Source organism: Oncorhynchus tshawytscha, linkage group LG18 (genome assembly GCF_018296145.1).
Source record: "Oncorhynchus tshawytscha isolate Ot180627B linkage group LG18, Otsh_v2.0, whole genome shotgun sequence".
In the NCBI taxonomy this organism is placed as follows: Eukaryota; Metazoa; Chordata; class Actinopteri; order Salmoniformes; family Salmonidae; genus Oncorhynchus; species Oncorhynchus tshawytscha.
In genome coordinates this window covers 4,664,091-4,686,675 of record NC_056446.1, presented here as the reverse complement: position 1 = coordinate 4,686,675, position 22,585 = coordinate 4,664,091, and the positions used below count along the sequence as shown (strand labels likewise).

Below are 22,585 nucleotides of genomic sequence, written 5' to 3'. Positions count from 1 at the left end.
AATGCTTGTCTAGCGTTGGCTGTAACGCATATTTTGAAAAACTGAGATGACAGTGTTGTTAACAAAAGGCTAAGCTTGTGTTTGAATATATTTAATTCATTTCATTTGCGATTTTCATGAATAGGAAAAGTTTCTAGGGGTATTTATGTCCGCTGCGTTATGCTAATTCGTTTGAGGCTATGATTACGATCCCGGATCCGGGATTGCTCGTCACAAGAGGGTTTAACACTTTTTTAGTTACTACTTGATTCCATATGTGTTATTTCATAGAATAAGAGTGAAGACATCAAAACTATGTAGAAAATAGTACAAATAAAGAAAAACCCTTGAATGAGTAGGTGTGTCCAAGCTTTTGAATGGTACGAAGGCAGCGTAACCACAATAATGGCTGCCTGAGTTTCCTCTCCCCTGTGGAAGTTTCTGGGGGTGTTCATGTCTGCATTTTGGGATTATGGTGAGGTCTACATTTGAGGTTCTTTCAGCACTACATACAGTAATCTTGTTTGTCCCCTCCCACCAAATTCTATTTGACAAAGCAACCATCAAACTTAATGATCCATATGTATAAAGGTGTTTGCACATACAGTCCTCTTTAACCCTATCAGTCCTGAGACTCCAACTCCATCGGCTTTTCATTTATCGGACTTTAATTTATCTGCCTGTCCATCCCTTTATATAGCCTCACAATGAAGTCTTTCACCCCCAAATAATTCAGCACAACCAGGGATACAAGTAGAATACAAATCTGATATAAACAGTTGCATTCATGAGTTAATATTGACAAATCTCAACAACAAACAAAAGGTCAGCCAAAACAAAAACTTGATAAAAAATGAATTTACACTACAGTTCTAAAAATCTGGAGCATCAGCATTTGTGGGTTCGATTACAGGCTCAAAATGGCCAGAAACAAAGAACTTTGTTCTGAAACTCGTTCTAAAAACTGCTCAGTGGGAAATTAATATCCAGCTGTTACATGTGTGTGTTTGTGATTCTCAGCTTTTATAGATAGCTTTTAAAGGGTGTGTAGCATGAGTTTTTACTTACCAATGTAACAACACAGTATCGTCCAAGACTTAGTAACTTAGTTGTCGTCACGATCTGGTTACCTATAATTACAAAAACTTATGTTTTTGGGTTATTACATATTTATCAAATTATTTCTTCTTAACTACCCCCAATGCACTATTTCTCAACGTCATATGGAGGATATACTCTGTCCTACTACGTTCATATGCTAACTCTGTAGCTAGCTCAAGCTGGCTAACATTAGCCACTAGCCATGCTAGCATTTAATTACATTCCACACCAAGTGCTGGCGTTGGTGAGTTACAATCCACCAATCACGAGAAAGTGTGATGTAAACAAGGAGCAGATGTGGACATGCAGCGTGTTCTTCACAGACTTTGTGGCGGTGTTATCTAGTGGGAACCCATTAGCTAGGTAGGCTCTGGTGCCTTCTTGTCGTGGGCTCAAAACAAAAGAGAAAATTATACCTGCTTGCTCTATTTGTGGTTCTGTTTTGGTTGTGTTCTGTTAGTTATGTTCTAGCTGGTCTCCAGTAGTTGGGCTCTCGCTTGCCGACCATTACAGGGGTTGTTGTTCACTTATTTTTTTTTGAGCAGTTTGAACTCCAAAGGAACTCAGACTCCTCAAAATAGCCCCCAAAGCTAACGGAACTGAGACCATCCCGAGAGGTGGTAAGAGTTCGGTTTGCTTCCCTTTTTAAGGGCAAGTTGAACAAAAAAACTCCCCAGGTTCGCTTGTCATTATTCCCGCACCACACACTAGACTACTGCAACACTGTTTCCCATGCCATGACCCCTCACATTGGTGCCACAAAAGAGAGAAGATGATGATGTGCGAGATCGTGGAAAAAACATGTGCAGTTTCTGGATATTGACTAACGATGCATAGAAATTCCCAAAAATGTGTGGAGTTTTGTACTGACACAATGTTCAGATTATTTGTTTGCATTACGCGATCTATAGGCTGAGTGCTTCCTAAGCTGTTTTTTTGTGGGGCTTGAATAGTGTGAGAAGACAACATATTTGGTGAGAATCACAACATAGGTTACAAAAGTAAGGTTATTGCTATCCGGGATCCTTGGGACGTACCAACTCTGAAGTTTCCCCATTGAAGTTGACATTTAAAATGGTAAGGGTAAGGGTTAAAGTAAGTGTAGGGATTAAGGTGAGGGACATCCCAAGAATCCACAATAGCACTAGTCTTTTAATTATTATTTTATTTTTTATTTAACCTTTATTTAACTTCGCAAGTCAGTTAAGAACAAATTCTTATTTACAATGACAGTCTACCCCACCAAACCCGGACAACGCTGGGCCAATTATGCGCTGCCCTATGGAGCAGTAGCCTACATTGGGTGTACAATTTTCAATTACAGCATTATTTAATCTGCATTATAAATTGGGTGGTTCAAGCCTTGTATGCTGGTTGATTGAAATCTGTGGGATATCAGACTATATATCATGGGTATGAAAAAAACATTTATTTTTACTGTTCTAATTATGTTGGTAACCAGTTTATAATAGCACTAAGGCACCTCAGGTGTTTCTGGTATATTGCCAATATACTCCGCAATATACCATACCCCCTCGGGTCTTAATGCTTACTGATACCATGGAATTGTTGAATACTCGTTTCTGTTTGGCTTGAAGGGCTTTCTAGTGTGCATTATTTTCCTGTAACGCACGGTATAGTTTAATGGCTAATCAACTCAAAGTTTACTTGTCACGTGCGCCGAATACAACACAGTGAAATGCTTACTTACAGGCACTAACCAATAGTGCAAAAAAGGTGTTTGGTGAACGATAGGTAAGTAAAAAAATAAAACAACAGTAAAAAGAAGGCTATATACAGTAGCGAGGCTATAAAAGTAGCGAGGCCACATACAGACACCGGTTCGTCAGGCTGATTGAGGTTGTATGTACATGTAGATATGGTTAAAGTGACTATGCTATAGTTCATTCTTACATGTTCTATGTTTGAGCTGCGTTTGAATGCAAAATTCCAATTGAAAACATTATTGGAATTGTTGAATTCAATTTTCATAATAGCAAGCTAGGACTGATGGTTTGGTTAACTAAACTAGCAAGTATGTTTGTTTGGTTATCAATGTAACTGCTTTCACTATCTAGTACACTTGCTAGCTACTTCAGATGAACACATTTCTAGTGGCAAATGAACACATTTCTAGCGGCAAATGTGTTCAATTATAGCCATGGTATAGAAGAGATAATCAACTCTTGGCTCTATGCTTTCTCTGGAAAATAATGCAACTCTGTAGTTAGCACATCGTGGAAAACACCTTCCCCGGAGTTCATTAATTTTCAGAGAACACATAGCCCTTTGTTGATTATCCCTTACCTATGCTATTTATTATGTTGTCAATAATATTTACATGTTAATATTATCTTCTGGTTATAATTATTATGTCTAATCTTTTAACTAAATTAAATATATTAGCTTCCAAAGTAAGTTGGTATATCTGTGAATATACAATATTGTGAATACACAATTATTGTGTGAATACAAAGAAAACTGAGTTATTTAGCCTTTTTTACCCCAGAGTTTACTTTAATGAGGACTGAGATGTGTTATTTTAAAGAGGACTATATGTGAAAACAGCCTTATTGGGTTAAAATAATCGATCTCAGTCCTCTTTAAACTCTGGGGTATAAAAAAGCTCAATAACTCAGTTAGTTATCTTTGTATTCACACAATAATTTTGTATTCACATAATAATTGTAATCAGAAGATACTATTAATATATGAATATGATTGGTAACAGAATAAATAGCAGAAGAATAACTGCATATTAAATCATTCTGTAATTAAAAATTGTACACCCAATGTATTCTACTAGCCCTATAATTGATTTTGTACCCTACATTCTTAGAAAAAAAGCAGCTATCTAGGACCTAAAAGGTTTATTCGGTTGTCCCCATAGGCAGGGTTGGGGAGTAGCAGAAACTGTAATCAGCTAAAATATTGTAATCAGATTACAGATACGTTTGTAAAACTAGATGATTTACTTTGAGGATTGCCTTTAAATTCAGAAAGGATGTTTGCGGGAAAAAATATTTGACACTTCTCTGTAATCTCAATGACATTCAAATCATTGAAAAAAGGAACAAGGTTAAGTTTGTTCCACCTGAGTGTCTGACCACAAGTCAGAGACCACTATGATGACACACCAAATGTGTTTGATGGATCGCAGAAAAAGATCAGGAATAGACTTTTGAAGGCTACAGTACAAGCTATGTCTTCCAATGGTGTGACTGATGTCGGCATCCAAAGATTATCCAACTTGAATAAACGCTAGGAGTTAAGGTTGACAGCAGTGGTTTAATCAACGGCGATACGATATCACTTACTATTGACTTCACTTACTATCACTTACTACATAGCGCATTGATGTGAATCACCCTGCTGCTCTCTCATTTAACTATTCGCAACTCACGGATGATGGTTGTTGTGAATGGCTGTTCACAAATCTAAATGTGTATTTGAATCCAATAATGGTTGAGTTCAAGAAGTTTAAGCTGCCTATCAATCATTGTTTTTGAAACCAGTGGACAGCCAGTTAAACATATGCTCTTGCAACAGCTGCACAGTGCGGATCCCAACCTATGGAATAAAAGTGGGGATTTTATTGTTCAATCTAATTCATGCTAATAAAAAAATAACAAATCCATAGGCCTAATGGAAACATACTTGAAAGGGCAATCTACATCAATTTTTGGATCTAGAAATTATATAAATCCTGACAGGTTATTTCACTTAGAATTCACAGTATCACAATTCCAGTGGGTCAGAAGTTTACATACACTAAACAGCTTGGAAGATTCCAGAAAATGATGTCATGGCTTTAGAAGCTTCTGCTAATTGACATCATTCGAGTCAATTGGAAGTGTACCTGTGGATGGATTTCAAGGCCTACCTTGAAACTCAGTGCCTCTTTTGCTTGACATCATGAGAAAATCAAAATAAATCAGCCAAGACCTCAGACCTCCACAAGTCTGGTTCATCCTTGGGAGCAATGTCCAAATGCCTGCAGGTACCACGTTCATCTGTACAAACAATAGTACGCAAGTATAAACACCATCATACCGCTCAGGAAGGAGATTCTTCAAAGTAGCCACCTTTTGCCTTGATGACATCTTTGCACACTCTTTGCATTCTCTCAACCAGCTTCACCTGGAATGCTTTTCCAACAGTCTTGAAGGAGTTCCCACATATGCTGAGCACTTGTTGGCTGCTTTTCTCTCAGTCTGCGGGCCAACTCATCCCAAACCATCTCAATTGGTTTGAGGTCGGGTGATTGTGGAGTCCAGGTCATCTGATGCAGCACTCCATCACTCTCCTTCTTGGTCAAATAGCCCTTACACAGCCTGGAGGTGTGTTGGGTCATTGTCCTGTTGAAAAACAAATGATAACATTTAATGGAATGAATGGCATTCTGGTAGACTTTGGTTTTTAATGTTAAGATATAATTGAATTGTATTATATGTAGTAAGAAGCGATGGATTAGAAGAAGCCTACATAACCAACCGATAAAGTAAAATGTAACATCCATATATGGCCAGCTATGTAAACTTTAACATTGATTTATCTGAACAAAAAAATGTCTGCGCATCCTTGACCATCGCTAATCAATATCCAAAAACAGCACAAGTTTTTTCTGCGAACCTGCACATCATCATCCTCTCTCTTTTGTGGCACCAATGTAAGGGGTTTTGGCAGGGGGAAAGTTTTTGTAGTAGTCTAGTGTGTGGTGTGGGAATAATGGGGCGGCAGTGTAGCCTAGTGGTTAGAGCATTGGACTAGTAACCGAAAGGTTGCAAGTTCAAATCCCCAAGCTGACAAGGTACAAAATCTGTCGTTCTGCCCTTGAACAGGCCCACTGTTTCTAGGCCGTCATTGAAAATAAGAATTTGTTCTTAACTGACTTGCCTAGTAAAATAAAGGTAAAAAAAAATGATAAGAGAACCTGTGGAATTCACACGAACCTTGGAGTGTTCACATTGCACATCAAATTGTTTTAAAGGGAGCAAGTGTGAAAACACCCTAAGGCGTGGTTTCTTTTGTAAAAATATTTGAAATGATAGACTAGATCCTGTATGTTGAATATATTTAACACAATAGCATACTGTAACAGCACTGCAAAGCTTCAACCATTGGCATCAATAAACTGTATGTACAATGTTACAGTATGCCCAGTGCAGTCAAAAACACAATTTCCTGTGTTTTATATACATTTTCACACTATGAGGTTGGAATAATACTGTGAAATTGTGAAATTTAGTGTAAGAGCTGTTTGAAAAGACTGCCTGAAATGAATGCCTGTTTAGATGGGAGGGAGTTTTGGCTTTCCATGGTGACATCACCATGCAGTAAATGAGTTAATAGACCAATAAGTAAGGGAGTTCCAAACCTCCCTGCCAGTAACAGCACATTTTCAGTTTTCCCCTCCCCACTCAAACCTCTCCCAGACAGTCCTATCAAAAAAATAAACCATGTTTGTCTGGGAGAGTCCCCAATCAATATTTTGAATTGCTTTAGCGGCACCAGAACATCCAGTTGTAATGTATTTTGTTGTTCCAGCAATGAGGTGCTTTAAAACTAAAAGTGTATTTGCCTAGTTCGGTGGAGACCCAAGGAACCTCAAGAATTAACCAAGCTTGTGAATGGGTTTGGTATCTCATGTTTTTATATTTTAACAGCAAAGTTAGGTATGTTGGAAGCTAGTGTAGTAGAGCAATCACAGTAAGTTACTTAATTGTTACCCAGAAATGGTTTGATATTGAGATAAAAATGGCTGCATAGGACCTTTAATGCCAAAAACTACACTAAATACATTTATTTGTCATATAGTTATGTAAATATGAACGTTTGAAATTTATAAAAAGGAAGACCTTTAATAGACACATCGGGTATGACTGTTTTTCCAAGATGGTGGATGTGGACATTTCAGGATGTCACATTATTCGATTCCCCAAATGCCACCGCCCGCTCAGTTTGAAATGAGTTCATAAGGTAATCAGATTGGGATTCACTTTCCCCTCAGAGGGATCAAAGAGGATTTTTTTTCTCTCTCTCTCCTCATTCTTCAGGCAGACTCCAAAAAAAGGAGAACAAGAAATGGGGAGAGTTGCGTGATATTAAAGTGAAAATCAAATTACATCAATATGATTAAACGGCTGCCAACAAGGTGCAGATGTAATTATGATTGTTAATTGAGCCAAGTTTGATTCCACGCATCAAAGCGAGAGGCGGTCAGTAGTTTATAATTTCAGGACAAGGAAGTTTGATGAGCTCCATATGGACTCAGTCTAAGAATATTTTGAGAAACTCAGCAGTGGCCTTTACCATTCAGACCTAAGGGAAGTGATATGTTGTTGATAAGCATGTTTAGTTTATAGCTTACTACAGAAACGACAGACCTCAGGCATGGGTCGTTTTGTCTTCATTCCCTGTCCTTTGTCCTTGAATGTGGATTATTATTTTCTTTTGCGTCTCCATTGTGTTAATAATACATGAATGTCCTCTTTTTTCCTTCTTTCCCCCTTTTTTCCCTGTAGCAATTATTGAACCCACCGCAACTAGTGCTGTCTCCCGCTCAGGTCAGTATATGTCACCGTGCTGTACGTAAACCAGCAAAGGGATCCACTCCACACTAACCTAAAAACCTCTCCTCCATCTCCAATTCCTCTCTCTTGATTGGCTGGGATGCCTGCTGGGGTACAGCTTCACTGTATGTGCTTTCACTTGCAGTTCATTTTGGTTTCTCAGGATTGGTTCTGTTTTGTTTCTGTTTTATTTTCTTCCTGTCAATGTAAACAGCTCGTCCGTCTCATTGCACACCCCCACCTCCTTTACTCTCTCTCCTTTGGAGCGTAGTGGCATCATAAAAGTGACTGTTACATATGGCTCTGGGACCGATGCGTTTCCTTTTGCTGATGGCTTTACTCTGGCTTCTTCATCCCGCCCCCTATGCTAGCTAAGTACAGTCTGCATGAAGGGCAGGATGTCAGTGAAAGGACCCTGTTACTTTGTTGTTTGCTATGTGCAGTGGCTCTGTCTCCGTTTCTCTCCTTCCAGAAGCAGCCGGGCTCTGCTGCTGCCGCCTCTCTAACCTTTTGCTGTCGATGTGGCAGGTGTTTTTCCACTCTACTTCTGTTGCTTTCAAATTACAGCTCGGAATAATCCCTTTGCCAGGCCGTCTTTTCTCCCTCTCTTATGGTTTTAAGCAAGTCGCAGAATGTAATCTCTCACGTTGGTTACATTATTTTGCTTAATACTGTTTGCACACATACTCACACCCCGCTCGCATACACACACACATGCACAGACACACATGGCGAGTGACATTGCATGATAAATCTACTCAGCGCTATCCAGAGTTTTTCATCCTGCATCATGGATTTGCCCATCGTTTCATGTTCCATTCTGGAGACGTGGCTCTGTATGAGCATGTACTCTCCTGCATCCCTTACATTTTTACTTAGAAATGGATCTCCACAGGGATTTTGTCAAATTGCAAGTCAAATCCTGCTCTCTGACAACACATAGCCCTGAACTCTCATTTTATGTAATGCTTGCAGAGCAAATGACAATTTCATGGTCCAACGCAACACCACTACTATCAATTGTGGAGATAAATTAACTCGACGTCCCATTGTTCTTGTTTTGTTCCAAGTTCCACATTTTATTTGTAGTAATTTTTTTGCAGTGCGCTAGCTGAGCAGCTTGGCATAGGCAATTGTTTTAGATTCCTGGCAACAGGTAGCCTCCAACTCATTAAACCATGTCTGTTAATTAGGTTGAAGATATATAATTATCTTCTGTCAGCTCCACAAAGGAGGAGTGGGGGAAAGGTCCATGTAGGGAACAACATTTGTTGTCATTTAGATATGTCAAACAGGAATCAATTGATGCTAAACCTCATCAAACATGTAGATTAAACAATGTAATGATTCCCTTCAAATACCATTGATGCTCATTTAGGACTGCATTCTTGCTTGGTCTCATTTGACATGCTCAAACTATTATGAAAGTTAAAGTATAAATGGTCAACACGACTATCTAATATACAAAGTAAATTGCATGGTTGTGGCAGCACCTGCCCACAAAACATTGCCTTCTTAAACAACACTGAAATGCCAATAAAAGGGTGAAGAACCTTTTTTGCAAACAACACATTGGCTAATGTTTTCTACATGAGATTTGTGAAATGTGCTCTACAGTTGACCTCTTCCTATAGGTTAGTGACAGTACATTATGACACCGCATGGCTGTGACAATGATATTAAATGGTCGGTCCAGTACTTGAATATCACTCTGTCTTGTTTGAGCACCTCTACAGTATGCACTGAAATGTTAATGAAGCCATTTTTATCTCAATATCAAATCATTTATGGGTAGCAATTTCTGTGATTGTTTTCAATTCAAATGGTAAAAAATAAACAAAAGTAGCTTATTAGTGAAGAGCAATTCCTCAAGCAGAAATTTTTCTAGGACTGCCTGAGAGTGGTCTGAGTGGGGAGGAGAAAACTGAAAGCTAACTGTTATTTGGAACTCTTTCTTATTGGTCTATTAATTCATTTACCAAATTGTCAAAGACTCCAGTCACCCGAGCCATTTACTGTTCTCTCTGCTACCCCACGGGAAGCGGTACCGGAGCGCCAAGTCTAGGACCAAAAGGCTCCTTAACAGCTTCTACCCCCAAGCCATAAGACTGCTGAACAGCTAATCAACTAGCTTCCCAGACTACATTGAACCCCACTAAACCCCCTCCCCCCTTTGTTTTTACACTGCTGCTACTCGCTGTTTATTATCTATGCATAGTCACTTTAGAAATTACCTTGACTATCCTGTACCCCCGCACATTGACTTGGTACCGGTACCCCCTATATATAGCCTTGTTACTGTAATATACATATCTTGTTACTTTTTCATCGATTATATTCATTTTTCTTTAGTTTATTTAGTAAATATTTTTCTCAACTCTATTTCTTAAACTGCATTGTTGATTAAGGGCTTGTAAGTATGTATTTCATTGTAAGGTTGTATTCGCCGCAAATTTGATTTGTCACTTGATTTGTCTCCATCTCACCAAAACAGGTCAACATTTCAGGTGGCGTTTTCCAACAATTCTTACACTAAAAAGGGCATTATCATCCTTTTCACAATTCCACAGTATTATTCCAAACTCATACTGTTGAAAAAATATATAAAACACATGTTTTTGACTGTACTGGGATGTTAAAATTAGTTGATACGTAGTAGAAAATGTGTAAATGTTCAAATTCAAAATGGATTAAACATATACACTACTGTTCAACAGTTTGGGGTGACTTAGAAATGTCTTTGTCTTCCATGAAAAAATACATGAAATTAGTTGCAAAATGAATATGAAATATAGTCAAGAAGTTGACAAGGTTATAAATAATTATTCTTAATTTAAATAATAATTGTCCTTCAAACTTTGCTTTCGTCAAATAATCCTCCATTTGCAGAAATTACAGCCTTGCAAGCCTTTGGCATTCTAGTTGTCTATTTGTTGAGGTAATCTGAAGAGATTTCATCCAGTGCTTCCTGAAGCACTTCCCATAAATTGGATTGGCTTGATGGGCACTTCTTACGTACATACGGTCAAGCTGCTCCCACAACAACTCAATAGGGTTGAGATCTGGTGATCCAATTCTAGACAGAATACAGGCAGACTGCTTCTTCCCTAAATAGTTATTTCATAGTTTGGAGCTGTGTTTTGGGTCATTGTCCTGTAGAGGGAGGAAATTGGCTTGAATTAAGTGCCATCCACAGGGTATGGCACGGCGTTGCAAAATGGAGTGGTAGCCTTCCTTCTTCAAGATCCCTTTTACCCTGTACAAATCTCCCACTTTACCACTACCAGCGCACCCCAAGACCATCACTTTGCCTCCGCCATGCTTGACAGATGGTGTTAACAGTCCTCCAGCATGTTTTCATATTTTCTGCGTCTTACAATTTTTAAATTTTTAATTTCACCTTTATTTAAAACCAGGTAGGCTACTTGAGAACAAGTTCTCATTTACAACTGTGACCTGGCCAAGATAAAGCATAGCAGTGTGAATAGACAACAACACAGAGTTACACATGGAGTAAACAATTAACAAGTCAATAACACAGTAGAGAAAAGAAAAAAAGAGTCTATATACACTGTGTGCAAAAGGCACGAGGAGGTAGGCGAATAATTACAATTTTGCAGATTAACACTGGAGTTTTATTTTTTTAACCTCTTGATGCTACCCATCCCGGATCCGGGATCGTGACTACGGCTCAAGCTCATTAGCATAACACAAAATGTGAAAAAATATTCTTAGACATATTTAACCTCCACACCTACACAAGTCCAATAGCTCAAATGAAAGATAAACACCTTGTTCATCTACCCAGCAAGTCAGATTTCTAAAATGTTTTACGGCGAAAACATAGCACACATTTATATTAGACCACCACCGAAACAAAAGGCAAACGGCGGCCATTTTGTCCCAGAAAATATAAAATTTAAAAGTAGGATTAAAAAATAAATAATTCACTAACCTTTTGAAAATCTTCATCAGATGACAGTAATATTACATGTTACACAGTACATTTTTTTTTTTCAATAATATGCCATTAATATCCATAAATCTCTGTTTACAATGACGACATTTCAAAAAAATGCTACTCAAAATGTCCGGAGAAATTATGATAGCTCCGACAGATAACGTCAGATAACAAGCAATAAACATGACTAAATATACATGTTCTACATATAGTTACAAAGATATACTTCTTCTTAATACAACCGCTGTGTTACATTTATTTTTAACGTTACAGAATTCGTTCACTAGTCTATGCTATGAGTCGGCGCTCAGATATTAGCAGTGTCTCCTCTACGTTTGGAGTCCACAGAAACCCAAAATAACCACATAAATATTCCCTTACCTTTGATGTTCTTTTCAGAAGACGTAGAAGGAGTCATACTTACCCAATACATCGTTTGGTTTCAAGTTGTGCGTCTTTGTATTAGCATATGCTAACAGCTTCAGCTGAAATGCACCCAAAATAACTTCTGCTCCTTCTGGTCCCGCACTCTTGCGCAATCAAACTTCAAAATTACATATTATATGTCGACTAAACTGGTCAAACTAAGTGCAGAATCGAGCAAAATGATGTTTTTATCATGTAAAACAATGATAATCGCAAACAAACGAACCGGCTTCAACTGGTGTCTATGAAAAGAACGTTCCCAAATCGGCGCGCGCAATAGAGTGCATGTATGTGAGAGTGAACCGGGCATTTTCGCCCGCCAAAGGATGAGGAGCGCGAAATTCAAACAATGAAAGTGCCAATTGAAAGCAGACATCGCGCTGAACAAATACATACTGTTCCCAGATCGGTAGCTGCCTGGGAAGGGTGGGGGCGATGCGTCAAAGTTGACCCAACTTTTCTCTTGACAAGAGAGAGTTTGGGAGAAAGGCTGCCCTGAGAGTTCTGCTTTACATACAGACATAATTTAAACGGTTTTAGAAACTTTAGAGTGTTTTCTATTCAATAATTATTATTATATGCATATATTAGCAATTTTGGAAAAAAATATTTTCAGTTTACTATGGGCACGCACTTCCTCCAACGGGGGCAGTATTGAGCCATAAGCTCAAGAGGTTAATTGTATCTTTATTTAACTAGGCAAGTCAGTTAAGAACAAATTCTTATTTTCAATGACGGCCTAGGAACAGTGGGTTAACTGCCTGTTTTTGACTGTACTGGGATAAAGTGATAAATGATCAGATGGTCATGCAGGTAGAGATACTGGTGCACAAAAGATCAGAAAAGTAAATAAATAAAAACAGTATTGGGATGAGGTAGGTAAATTGGGTGGGCTATTTACCGATGGACTATGTACAGCTGCAGCGATCGGTTAGCTGCTCAGATAGCAGATGTTTAAAATTGGTGAGGGAGATAAAAGTCTCCATCTTCAGCGATTTTTGCAATTCGTTCCAGTCACAGGTAGCAGAGAACTGGAAGGAAAGGCGGCCAAATGAGGTGTTTGCTTTAGGGATGATCAGTGAGATACACCTGCTGGAGCGCGTGCTACGGGTGGGTGTTGCCATCGTGACCAGTGAGATAAGGAGGAGCTTTACCTAGCATGGACTTGTAGATGACCTGGAGCCAGTGGGTCTGGCGACGAATATGTAGCGAGGGCCAGCCGACTAGAGCATACAGGTCGCAGTGGTGGGTGGTATAAGGTGCTTTAGTAACAAAACGTATGGCACTGTTATAAACTGCATCCAGTTTGCTGAGTAGAGTATTGGAAGCAGTTTTGTAGATGAGATCGCCGAAGTCAAGGATCGGTAGGATAGTCAGTTTTACTAGGGTAAGTTTGGCAGCGTGAGTGAAGGAGGCTTTGTTGCGGAATAGAAAGCCAACTCTAGATTTGATTTTAGATTGGAGATGTTTGATATGAGTCTGGAAGGAGAGTTTACAGTCTAGCCAGACACCTAGGTACTTATAGATGTCCACATATCCTAGGTTGGAACCATCCAGGGTGGTGATGCTAGTCGGGCGTGCAGGTGCAGGCAGCGAACGGTTAAAAAGCATGCATTTGGATTTACTAGCATTTAAGAGCAGTTGGAGGCCACGGAAGGAGTGTTGTATGGCATTGAAGCTGGAGGTTAGATAGCACAGTGTCCAAGGAAGGGCCAGAAGAATACAGAATGGTGTCGTCTGCGTAGAGGTGAGGTGGATCAGGGAATCGCCCGCAGCAAGAGCAACATCATTGATATATACAGAGAAAAGAGTCGGCCCGAGAATTGAACCCTGTGGCAACCCCATAGAGACTGCCAAGAGGACCGGACAAAATGCCTTCCGATTTGACACACTGAACTCTGTCTGCAAAGTAGTTGGTGAACCAGGCAAGGCAGTCATTAGAAAAACCGAGGCTACTGAGTCTGCCGATAAGAATATGGTGATTGACAGAGTCGAAAGCCTTGGCCAGGTCGATGAAGACGGCTGCACAGTACTGTCTTATCGATGGTGGTTATGATATCGTTCAGTACCTTGAGCGTGGATGAGGTGCACCCATGACTGACTCGGAAACCAGATTGCACAGAGGAGAAGGTACGGTGGGATTCGAGATGGTCAGTGATCTGTTTGTTGACTTGGCTTTCGAAGACCTTAGATAGGCAGGGCAGGATGGATATAGGTCTGTAACAGTTTGGGTCCAGGGTGTCTCCCCCTTTGAAGAGGGGATGACTGCAGCAGCTTTCCAATCCTTGACGATCTCAGACTATATGAAAGAGAGGTTGAACAGGCTGGTAATAGGGGATGCGACAATGGCTGCGGATAGTTTCAGAAATAGAGGGTCCAGATTGTCAAGCCCAGCTGATTTGTACGGGTCCAGGTTTTGCAGCTCTTTCAGAACATCTGCTATTTGGATTTGGGTAAAGGAGAAGCTGGAGAGGCTTGGGCGAGTAGCTGCGGGGGGGGGGCGGAGCTGTTGGCCGAGGATGGAGTAGCCAGGAGGAAGGCATGGCCAGCCGTTACCTAGCATCAGTGCAGTGGGCAGCTGGTAGGAGGTGCTCTTGTTCTCCATGTACTTGACAGTGTCCCAGAACATTTTGGAGTTTGAGCTACAGGATGCAAATTTCTGCTTGAAAAAAAAAGCTGGACTTTGCTTTCCTGACTGACTGCGTGTATTGGTTCCTGACTTTTAGGGTTGTACCTGGTGGGTTCCTTGATGATTTGTGTGAGATTAAGGGCATCTAGCTTAGATTGTAGGACTGCCGGGGTGTTAACCTCTTGATGCTACCCATCCCGGATCCGGGATCGTGACTACGGCTCAAGCTCATTAGCATAACACAAAATGTGAAAAAATATTCTTAGACATATTTAACCTCCACACCTACACAAGTCCAATAGCTCAAATGAAAGATAAACACCTTGTTCATCTACCCAGCAAGTCAGATTTCTAAAATGGAAAACATAGCACACATTTATATTAGACCACCACCGAAACAAAAGGCAAACGGCGGCCATTTTGTCCCAGAAAATATAAAATTTAAAAGTAGGATTAAAAAATAAATAATTCACTAACCTTTTGAAAATCTTCATCAGATGACAGTAATATTACATGTTACACAGTACATTTTTTTTTTTCAATAATATGCCATTAATATCCATAAATCTCTGTTTACAATGACGACATTTCAAAAATGCTACTCAAAATGTCCGGAGAAATTATGATAGCTCGGACAGATAACGTCAGATAACAAGCAATAAACATGACTAAATATACATGTTCTACATATAGTTACAAAGATACACTTCTTCTTAATACAACCGCTGTGTTACATTTATTTTTAACGTTACAGAATTCGTTCACTAGTCTATGCTATGAGTCGGCGCTCAGATATTAGCAGTGTCTCCTCTACGTTTGGAGTCCACAGAAACCCAAAATAACCACATAAATATTCCCTTACCTTTGATGTTCTTTGATCAGAAGACGTAGAAGGAGTCATACTTACCCAATACATCGTTTGGTTTCAAGTTGTGCGTCTTTGTATTAGCATATGCTAACAGCTTCAGCTGAAATGCACCCAAAATAACTTCTGCTCCTTCTGGTCCCGCACTCTTGCGCAATCAAACTTCAAAATTACATATTATATGTCGACTAAACTGGTCAAACTAAGTGCAGAATCGAGCAAAATGATGTTTTTATCATGTAAAACAATGATAATCGCAAACAAACGAACCGGCTTCAACTGGTGTCTATTGGAAAAGAACGTTCCCCAAATCGGCCGCGCGCAATAGAGTGCATGTATGTGAGAGTGAACCGGGCATTTTCGCCCGCCAAAGGATGAGGGAGCGCGAAATTCAAACAATGAAAGTGCCAATTGAAAGCAGACATCGCTGAACAAATACATACTGTTCCCAGATCGGTAGCTGCCTGGGAAGGGTGGGGGCGATGACGTCAAAGTTGACCCAACTTTTCTCTTGACAAGAGAGAGTTTGGGAGAAAGGCTGCCCTGAGAGTTCTGCTTTACATACAGACATAATTTAAACGGTTTTAGAAACTTTAGAGTGTTTTCTATTCAATAATTATTATTATATGCATATATTAGCAATTTTGGAAAAAATATTTTCAGTTTACTATGGGCACGCACTTCCTCCAACGGGGGCAGTATTGAGCCATAAGCTCAAGAGGTTAAGCATATCCCAGTTTAAGTCACCTAACAGAACAAACTCTGAGGCTAGATGGGGGCGATCAATTCACAAATGGTGTCCAGGGCACAGCTGGGAGCTGAGGGGGTCGGTAGCAGGCGGCAACAGTGAGAGACTTATTTCTGGAGAGAGTCATTTTTAAAATTAGTAGTTCGAACTGTTTGGGTATGGACCTGGAAAGTAAGACATTACATGACATCTCTGCAGTAGACTGCAACTCCTCCCCCTTTGGCAGTTCTATCTTGACGGAAAATGTTATAGTTGGGTATGGAAATTGGTGGCCTTCCTAAGCCAGGATTCAGACAGGACAAGGACATCAGGGTTGGCAGAGTGTGCTAAAGCAGTGAGTAAAACAAACTTAGGGAGGAGGCTTCTGATGTTCAAATGCATGAAACCAAGGCTTTTTTTTATCACAGAAGTCAACAAATGAGGGTGCCTGGGGACATGCAGGGCCTGCGTTTACCTCCACATCACCCGCAGAACAGAGGAGGATTAGTATGAGGGTGCGGCTAAAGGCTATCAAAACTGGTCGCCTAGAGCGTTGGGGACAAAGAATAAAAGGAGCATATTTCTGGGCATGGTAGAATATATTCAGGGCATAATGCGCAGACAGGGGTATGGTGGGGGGAGGGTACAGCGGAGGTAAGCCCAGGCACCGGGTGATGATAAGTGAGGTTGTATCTCTGGACATGCTGGTTGTAATGGGTGAATTCACCGCATGTGAGGTGGAAGAAAGGAGGTATCAGAGGTATGAAGAGTGGAACTAGGGGCTCCATTGTAAACTAAAACAATGATAACTAACCTGAACAACAGTATACAAGGCATATTGACATTTGAGAGAGACATAAAAGCGAGGCATAAAGTAATCGCAGGTGTTGATTGGGAGAGCTAGCTAAAACAACAGGTGAGACAACAACAGCTAATCAGCTAACACAACAACAGCAGGTAAAATGGCGATGACTAGGCAGAGAGGGTCGGATTAACTACACACAGAGCCTGAGTTCGCGGCTGGGGCCGACAGATAAAAAATGAATAAATCATAGTGATCATAGTGTCCAGGGGGCAGCAGTAGATGGAACAGGGAACCCGCCACTACGCTAGCAGGCGACAAGGCGTTTAAAGTTAGTAGCCCTCCGACGGAGGCCGGTTGAAGGCACAGCGGATGGGAGTATTCGTCAGCAGACCAGTCGTGGTGGTGTGGCGGGGCGCCGTGTCGACAGAGAATCCAAGCCAGAAGGCGAAAGAGGTATTGTAGAATTTAGTTTGCTGGCCGGGAGATGCGCCTGGCTCACGGCTAACTGGTGCTAGCTTCGTGGCAGTGGCGTTAGCCACTATAGCCAATCGGTAGCAGTGGTGATCCGGTGCCAAGGTCCAGAGTTTACAGCAAGGATCTGGTGGAGTATCGGGCTCTAGCCGTGTATGAGTGTGGTTCGGGTTAACAGCTGAGTAGGTCGGGAGGTGGGCCTCAGGGATTGCTTTGGTACTGGGTGCCACGGTGAGCTAGCTAGCTGCAAGCTGTGAGCTAGCTAGCTGCAAGCTAGCTGTGAAGATCAGAAGTAGTGGTCCAGGGATTACGGCAGGAATATGGCGTTGCTGTGGAGAGACAGTCCAATACTGGTAGTCTGGCGAGTATTATCCAGGCTAAGAACAGGGCTGGTATCTGTGCAGAGGGTAAAAGCCGCTAGCAGTGGCTAACAATGACTGAATAGCTAATTAGCTGGTTAGCTTCTGGAGGTTCTTGAATGTGTTCTAAAAATTTAAAATAATAGCGATACCCCATCACATTGGGTGAGGCAGGTTACCGGAAGGTATAATCAAATTAAAAATCGAAAAGAGATTGAAAATAAAATTGAAATATATATGCAAAAAATACAAAAAAACTAAAGTACTCGAGACACGAACAAAACACGTCTTCACTGCTACGCCATCTTGGACAAAATGTTCTTCTTTGTGATCCGAACACCTAAAACTGAGATTTGTCTGTCCATAACACTTTTTTCCAATCGTCCTCTGTCCAGGGTATGTGTTATTTTGCCCATCTTAATCTTTTCTATTTATTGGCCATCCTGAGATATGGCTTTTTCTTTGCAACTCTGCCAGAAGGCTAGCATCCTGAAGTCGCCTCTTCACTGTTGATGTTGAGACTGGTATTTTGCGGTTACTATTTAATGAAGCTGTCAAATGAGGACGAGATCTTCAGTTTCTTGGCAATTTCTCGCATGGAATAGCCGTTCAATTCTCAGAACAAGAGTAGACTGACGAGTTTCAGAAGAAAGTTATTTGATTCTGGCCAGATACTCAACTAGTCTAAAGAAGGTCAGTTTTGTTGCTTCTTTAATCAGATCAACAGTTTGCAGTTGTGCTAACAATTGCTAAAGGTTTTTCTAATGATCAACTAGCCTTTTAAAATTATAAACTTGGATTAGCTAACAACGTGCCATTGGAACACAGGTGTGATGGTTGCTGATAATTGGCCTCTGTACGCCGATGTAGATATTCCATAAAAAAATCAGCCGTTTCTGGCTACAATAGTAATTTACAACATTAACAATGTCTACACTGTATTTCTGACATGCACAGCTCTCTGGGTGAGGTTATGTCTTCAAGTCTCCAGTGGGTGATGAAGTCCCTTCGATGTATGTAATGTATTACAGATTATGAACAGGTGCAGTCAGATGGCAGGAGGGGTGGTGTGTTTGACACTCCAAACCAGGAGAGATGTGCATCATTTCTCCAAACCGTCTCTACAAGGTAGAGTTGATACGCACAGCACTGAGAACCAGAGGTTGGACCAAGTAATTGTTTTACAAGTCACAAGTAAGTCTCAAGTCTTAGCCAGTTGTAGCTCAATCTTGGGTGCAATGACTGACAGTGTGGAGGCTCATTGATTTAATGTTACATTAGCCTACCTGCTACACTAGCAAAGCTATATATAGCTGTCGGCTATATTAGCCACGACTTACCGTTCTTTGTGCAGCTTCAAATGTCGAACAAAGTTGGAAGTTGTTGCTCCTCCGTTTGTATTTTTCTTCCCGCATGTTTTGCAAGTTGAAATACATTTTCTGTTGACCTCAGCGTAGTCTTTATATCCGAAAATAATAATTTAGGGTATCTTCTTTCCAAGGGCTCTTTCTGAATTCCCCCGCCGACATTCCTGCACATCCACACACAACTTTTTCCCAGCTGGCACAATTTGATTGGCTGCTCTCCGATTCAAACTGTAATCCGTTAAATGAAGAGTTGATGCGCTGCCCACTTTTTTTAATAGCATCATTTTTTATATTTGGGCTTGGGGAGGGTATCAAGTCAGTTCGAGTCAAAAGGCTCAAGTCCAAGTTAAGTCACGAGTCATTGGTGTTGAAGTCAAAGTCGAGTTGCAAGTCATCATATTTGTGACTCGAGTCTAACTTGAGTCCAAGTCCTGTGACTCGAGTCCACACCTCTGCTGAGAACATTATCAATGGTTGTTAGGTGAATTCCAGGACAGTGATAGTATTTTGACCTATGACCAGGTCAAATGTGACCAACCTGAAGTGGGACTGGTGCCTGGCCACGTAATGCCTCAGCCTTCTGCTCCTGATGTGGTAGGGGCGGCGGTTCCCACAACACTGCTGAATGACAAATGCACCAGGTTTTGTAAGTAGCCTGTGAATTAAATCAAATATGATCACTCAATAAACATACAGAAGTAATTATATTAATAGAGTGACTGTAAGTACAGAATAGATTCAGGCTGGTGATGCTAATATGCAACCAGCTGTGTAATGTTATATTGCTGAATGCTTGCTGACACGTATTTGTAGCATGTTAGCAACAAAAACTTGTACTCAGGCTGGACAAGTACAATCCTTCATTTTTTTCCACCCTAGAAAATGCACAATTAGACTTTTATGAGAACAGTCATGGTGTTTCAGCACTACTAGCAGATGAAGCCCCTAAATGCTAGCTAGCTAATGCTAACCTATCCCTTGATCATGAATCTCAGTTCATTACAGGAAAGGCAGAATTCCACCAGGGCCTGAGTTATTGAGAACAAGTGAGCACCGGTTTGTGTCAAGAACTGCAACACTGCAGGTTTTTTTTTCCAACTCCATATTAGACAGTTGTTCATAATGTTTGGTATACTCAGTGTTGATCCGTAGTGCCGTTTGAACAATTTAATTTTTTTATGTTTTTATTTATTTTACTAGGCAAGTCAGTTAAGAACAAATTCTTATTTTCAATGACAGCCTAGGAACAGTAGGTTAACTGCCTGTTAACCCACTGTTAACCCACAGGGGCAGAACGACAGATTTGTACCTTGTCAGCTCGGGGGTTTGAACTTCCAACCTTCCGGTAGCTAGTCCACCGCTCTAACCACTAGGCTACCCTGCCGCCCCGATATAGAAGCTAAGATGATAGAATACGCTGCCATACGCTTCTCCTTTGACTTTTTTCATAAATCATAGACCGCTTAACAAGCATCATTCCAAATATTTTGAGACATACAATGTACCCAGCAAACAGGGGAAACCCTGAGGAGATTTGGCAACATTCCCATTAGGACCCTTTAGGGTTTTGGTGCAACGTTTTCCAACTAACGTTCTGAGAACATTCTAAGAACATTGTGTGATGGTCCCAAGGAAACGTTCTCAGGGGGACCTTTATTTAGTTCCCTGTACGTTCCCAGGACTTCACTGAGGACCATGTCAGGACAATGCCAGGACCTTTTTAGGACTTTCTTGGGATGTTGTGTCATGGGGACGTCCCCGGGGACTATCCTGGAACTGAACAAAACCTCCAGGGGACCATGACAAAACTTCCTGACGACTTTAGGCAACCATTTCGTGACTCATTATTGTTTGCAGGGTTCTGTGTCCCACATGTCTTGTTTTTCAGAATTGTAGAATCTGTTATCTATATTGCACACACATATTATAGAGGATATATATATATATATATATATATATTACATGACCAATAGGAATGTGAACACCAGTAGTAAGTGTTGCAACCGAGGACAGACGATTTTTACGCGCTTCAGCACTTGGCGGTCCCGTTCTGTGAGATTGTGTGTCCTACCACTTCGCGGCTAACGCGTTGCAGCTCCTGGATGTTTCCACTTCACAATAACAGCACTTACAGTTGACCGGGGCAGCTCTAGCAGGGCAGACATTTGACGAACTGACTTGTTGGAAAGGTGGCATCCTATGACAGTGCCACGTTGAAAGCCACTGAGCTCTTTAGTATGGGCCATTCTACTGCCAATGTTTGTCTATGGAGATTGCATGGCTGTGTGCTCGATTTTATACACCTGTCAGCAATGGGTGTGGCTGATATAGCCGAATTCACTAACTTGAAGGGGTGTCCACATACTTTTATATATAGTGTATATTTTTATATATTCTATGAATACGATCAAGACTCCCTGGTGTTTTGTTCATTAGCACTCCAAACACAGTCCCAAGATGAACAGATGCAAAACGGAGAACATTCTCACATTGTTTCTTTCTTCCATTTACCAGTTTTTGATCCCTTTTTTGCTCTGAATAATCTTTACTATTACATACAGTGCTCTTGACTTTTTCCACATTTTGTTACTTTATAGCCTTATTCTAAAATATATTAAATACATAAAAATCCTCAACAATCTACACACAATTCCCTATAATGGCAAAGTGAAAACAGGTTATTAGAAATGTTTGCAAATGTATTAAAAATAAGTATTGAGACTTTGCTATGAGACTCGAAATTGAACTCATGTCCATCATGTTTCCATTGATCATCCTTGAGATGTTTCTACAACTTCATTGGAGTCCACCTGTGGTAAATTCAATTGATTGGACATTATGTGGAAAGGCACACACCTGTCTAAGGTCCCACTGTTGACAGTGCACGTCAGAGCAAAAACCAAGCCATGAGGTCGAAGGAATTGTCCATAAAGCTCAGAGACAGGATTGTGTTGAGGCACAGATCTCTGGAAGGGTACCAAAACATTTCTGCAGCATTGATGGTCTCCAAGAACACATTGGCCTCCATAATTCTTAAATGGAAGAAGTTTGGAACCACCAAGACTCTTCCTAGAGCTGTCCGCCCAGCCAAACTGAGCGGGGAGAAATCAGGAAAACAAGATTCTCTGTTCTGGAGATGAAACCAAGAACTCTTTGGCCTGAATGCCACTCCTCAGTAAAAGGCACATGACAGCCCGCTTGAGTTTGTCTGGATTCTCTGTTCTGATGAAACCAAGAAGGTATCATCCCTACGGTGAAGCATGGTGGTGGCAGCATCATGCTGTGGAGATGTTTTTCAGAGGCAGGGACTGGGAGACTAGTCG

At 40.7% G+C, this 22,585-nt stretch overlaps 1 protein-coding gene across 2 annotated transcripts in view; it reads left to right on the top strand.

Annotated features, from left to right (window-relative positions):
- Positions 1–22,585, top strand: part of negr1 (neuronal growth regulator 1) — a 382,271-nt gene that overhangs the window by 283,518 nt on the left and 76,168 nt on the right. The window contains exon 7 of one of the 2 annotated variants that reach the window (XM_024377658.2): positions 7,605–7,646. The exons of the other annotated variant lie outside the window; for it this stretch is intronic. Coding sequence (XP_024233426.1) covers positions 7,605–7,646 — 42 coding nt within the window. The remainder of the gene's footprint in view (positions 1–7,604; positions 7,647–22,585) is intronic. 2 annotated transcript variants of the gene reach the window in all.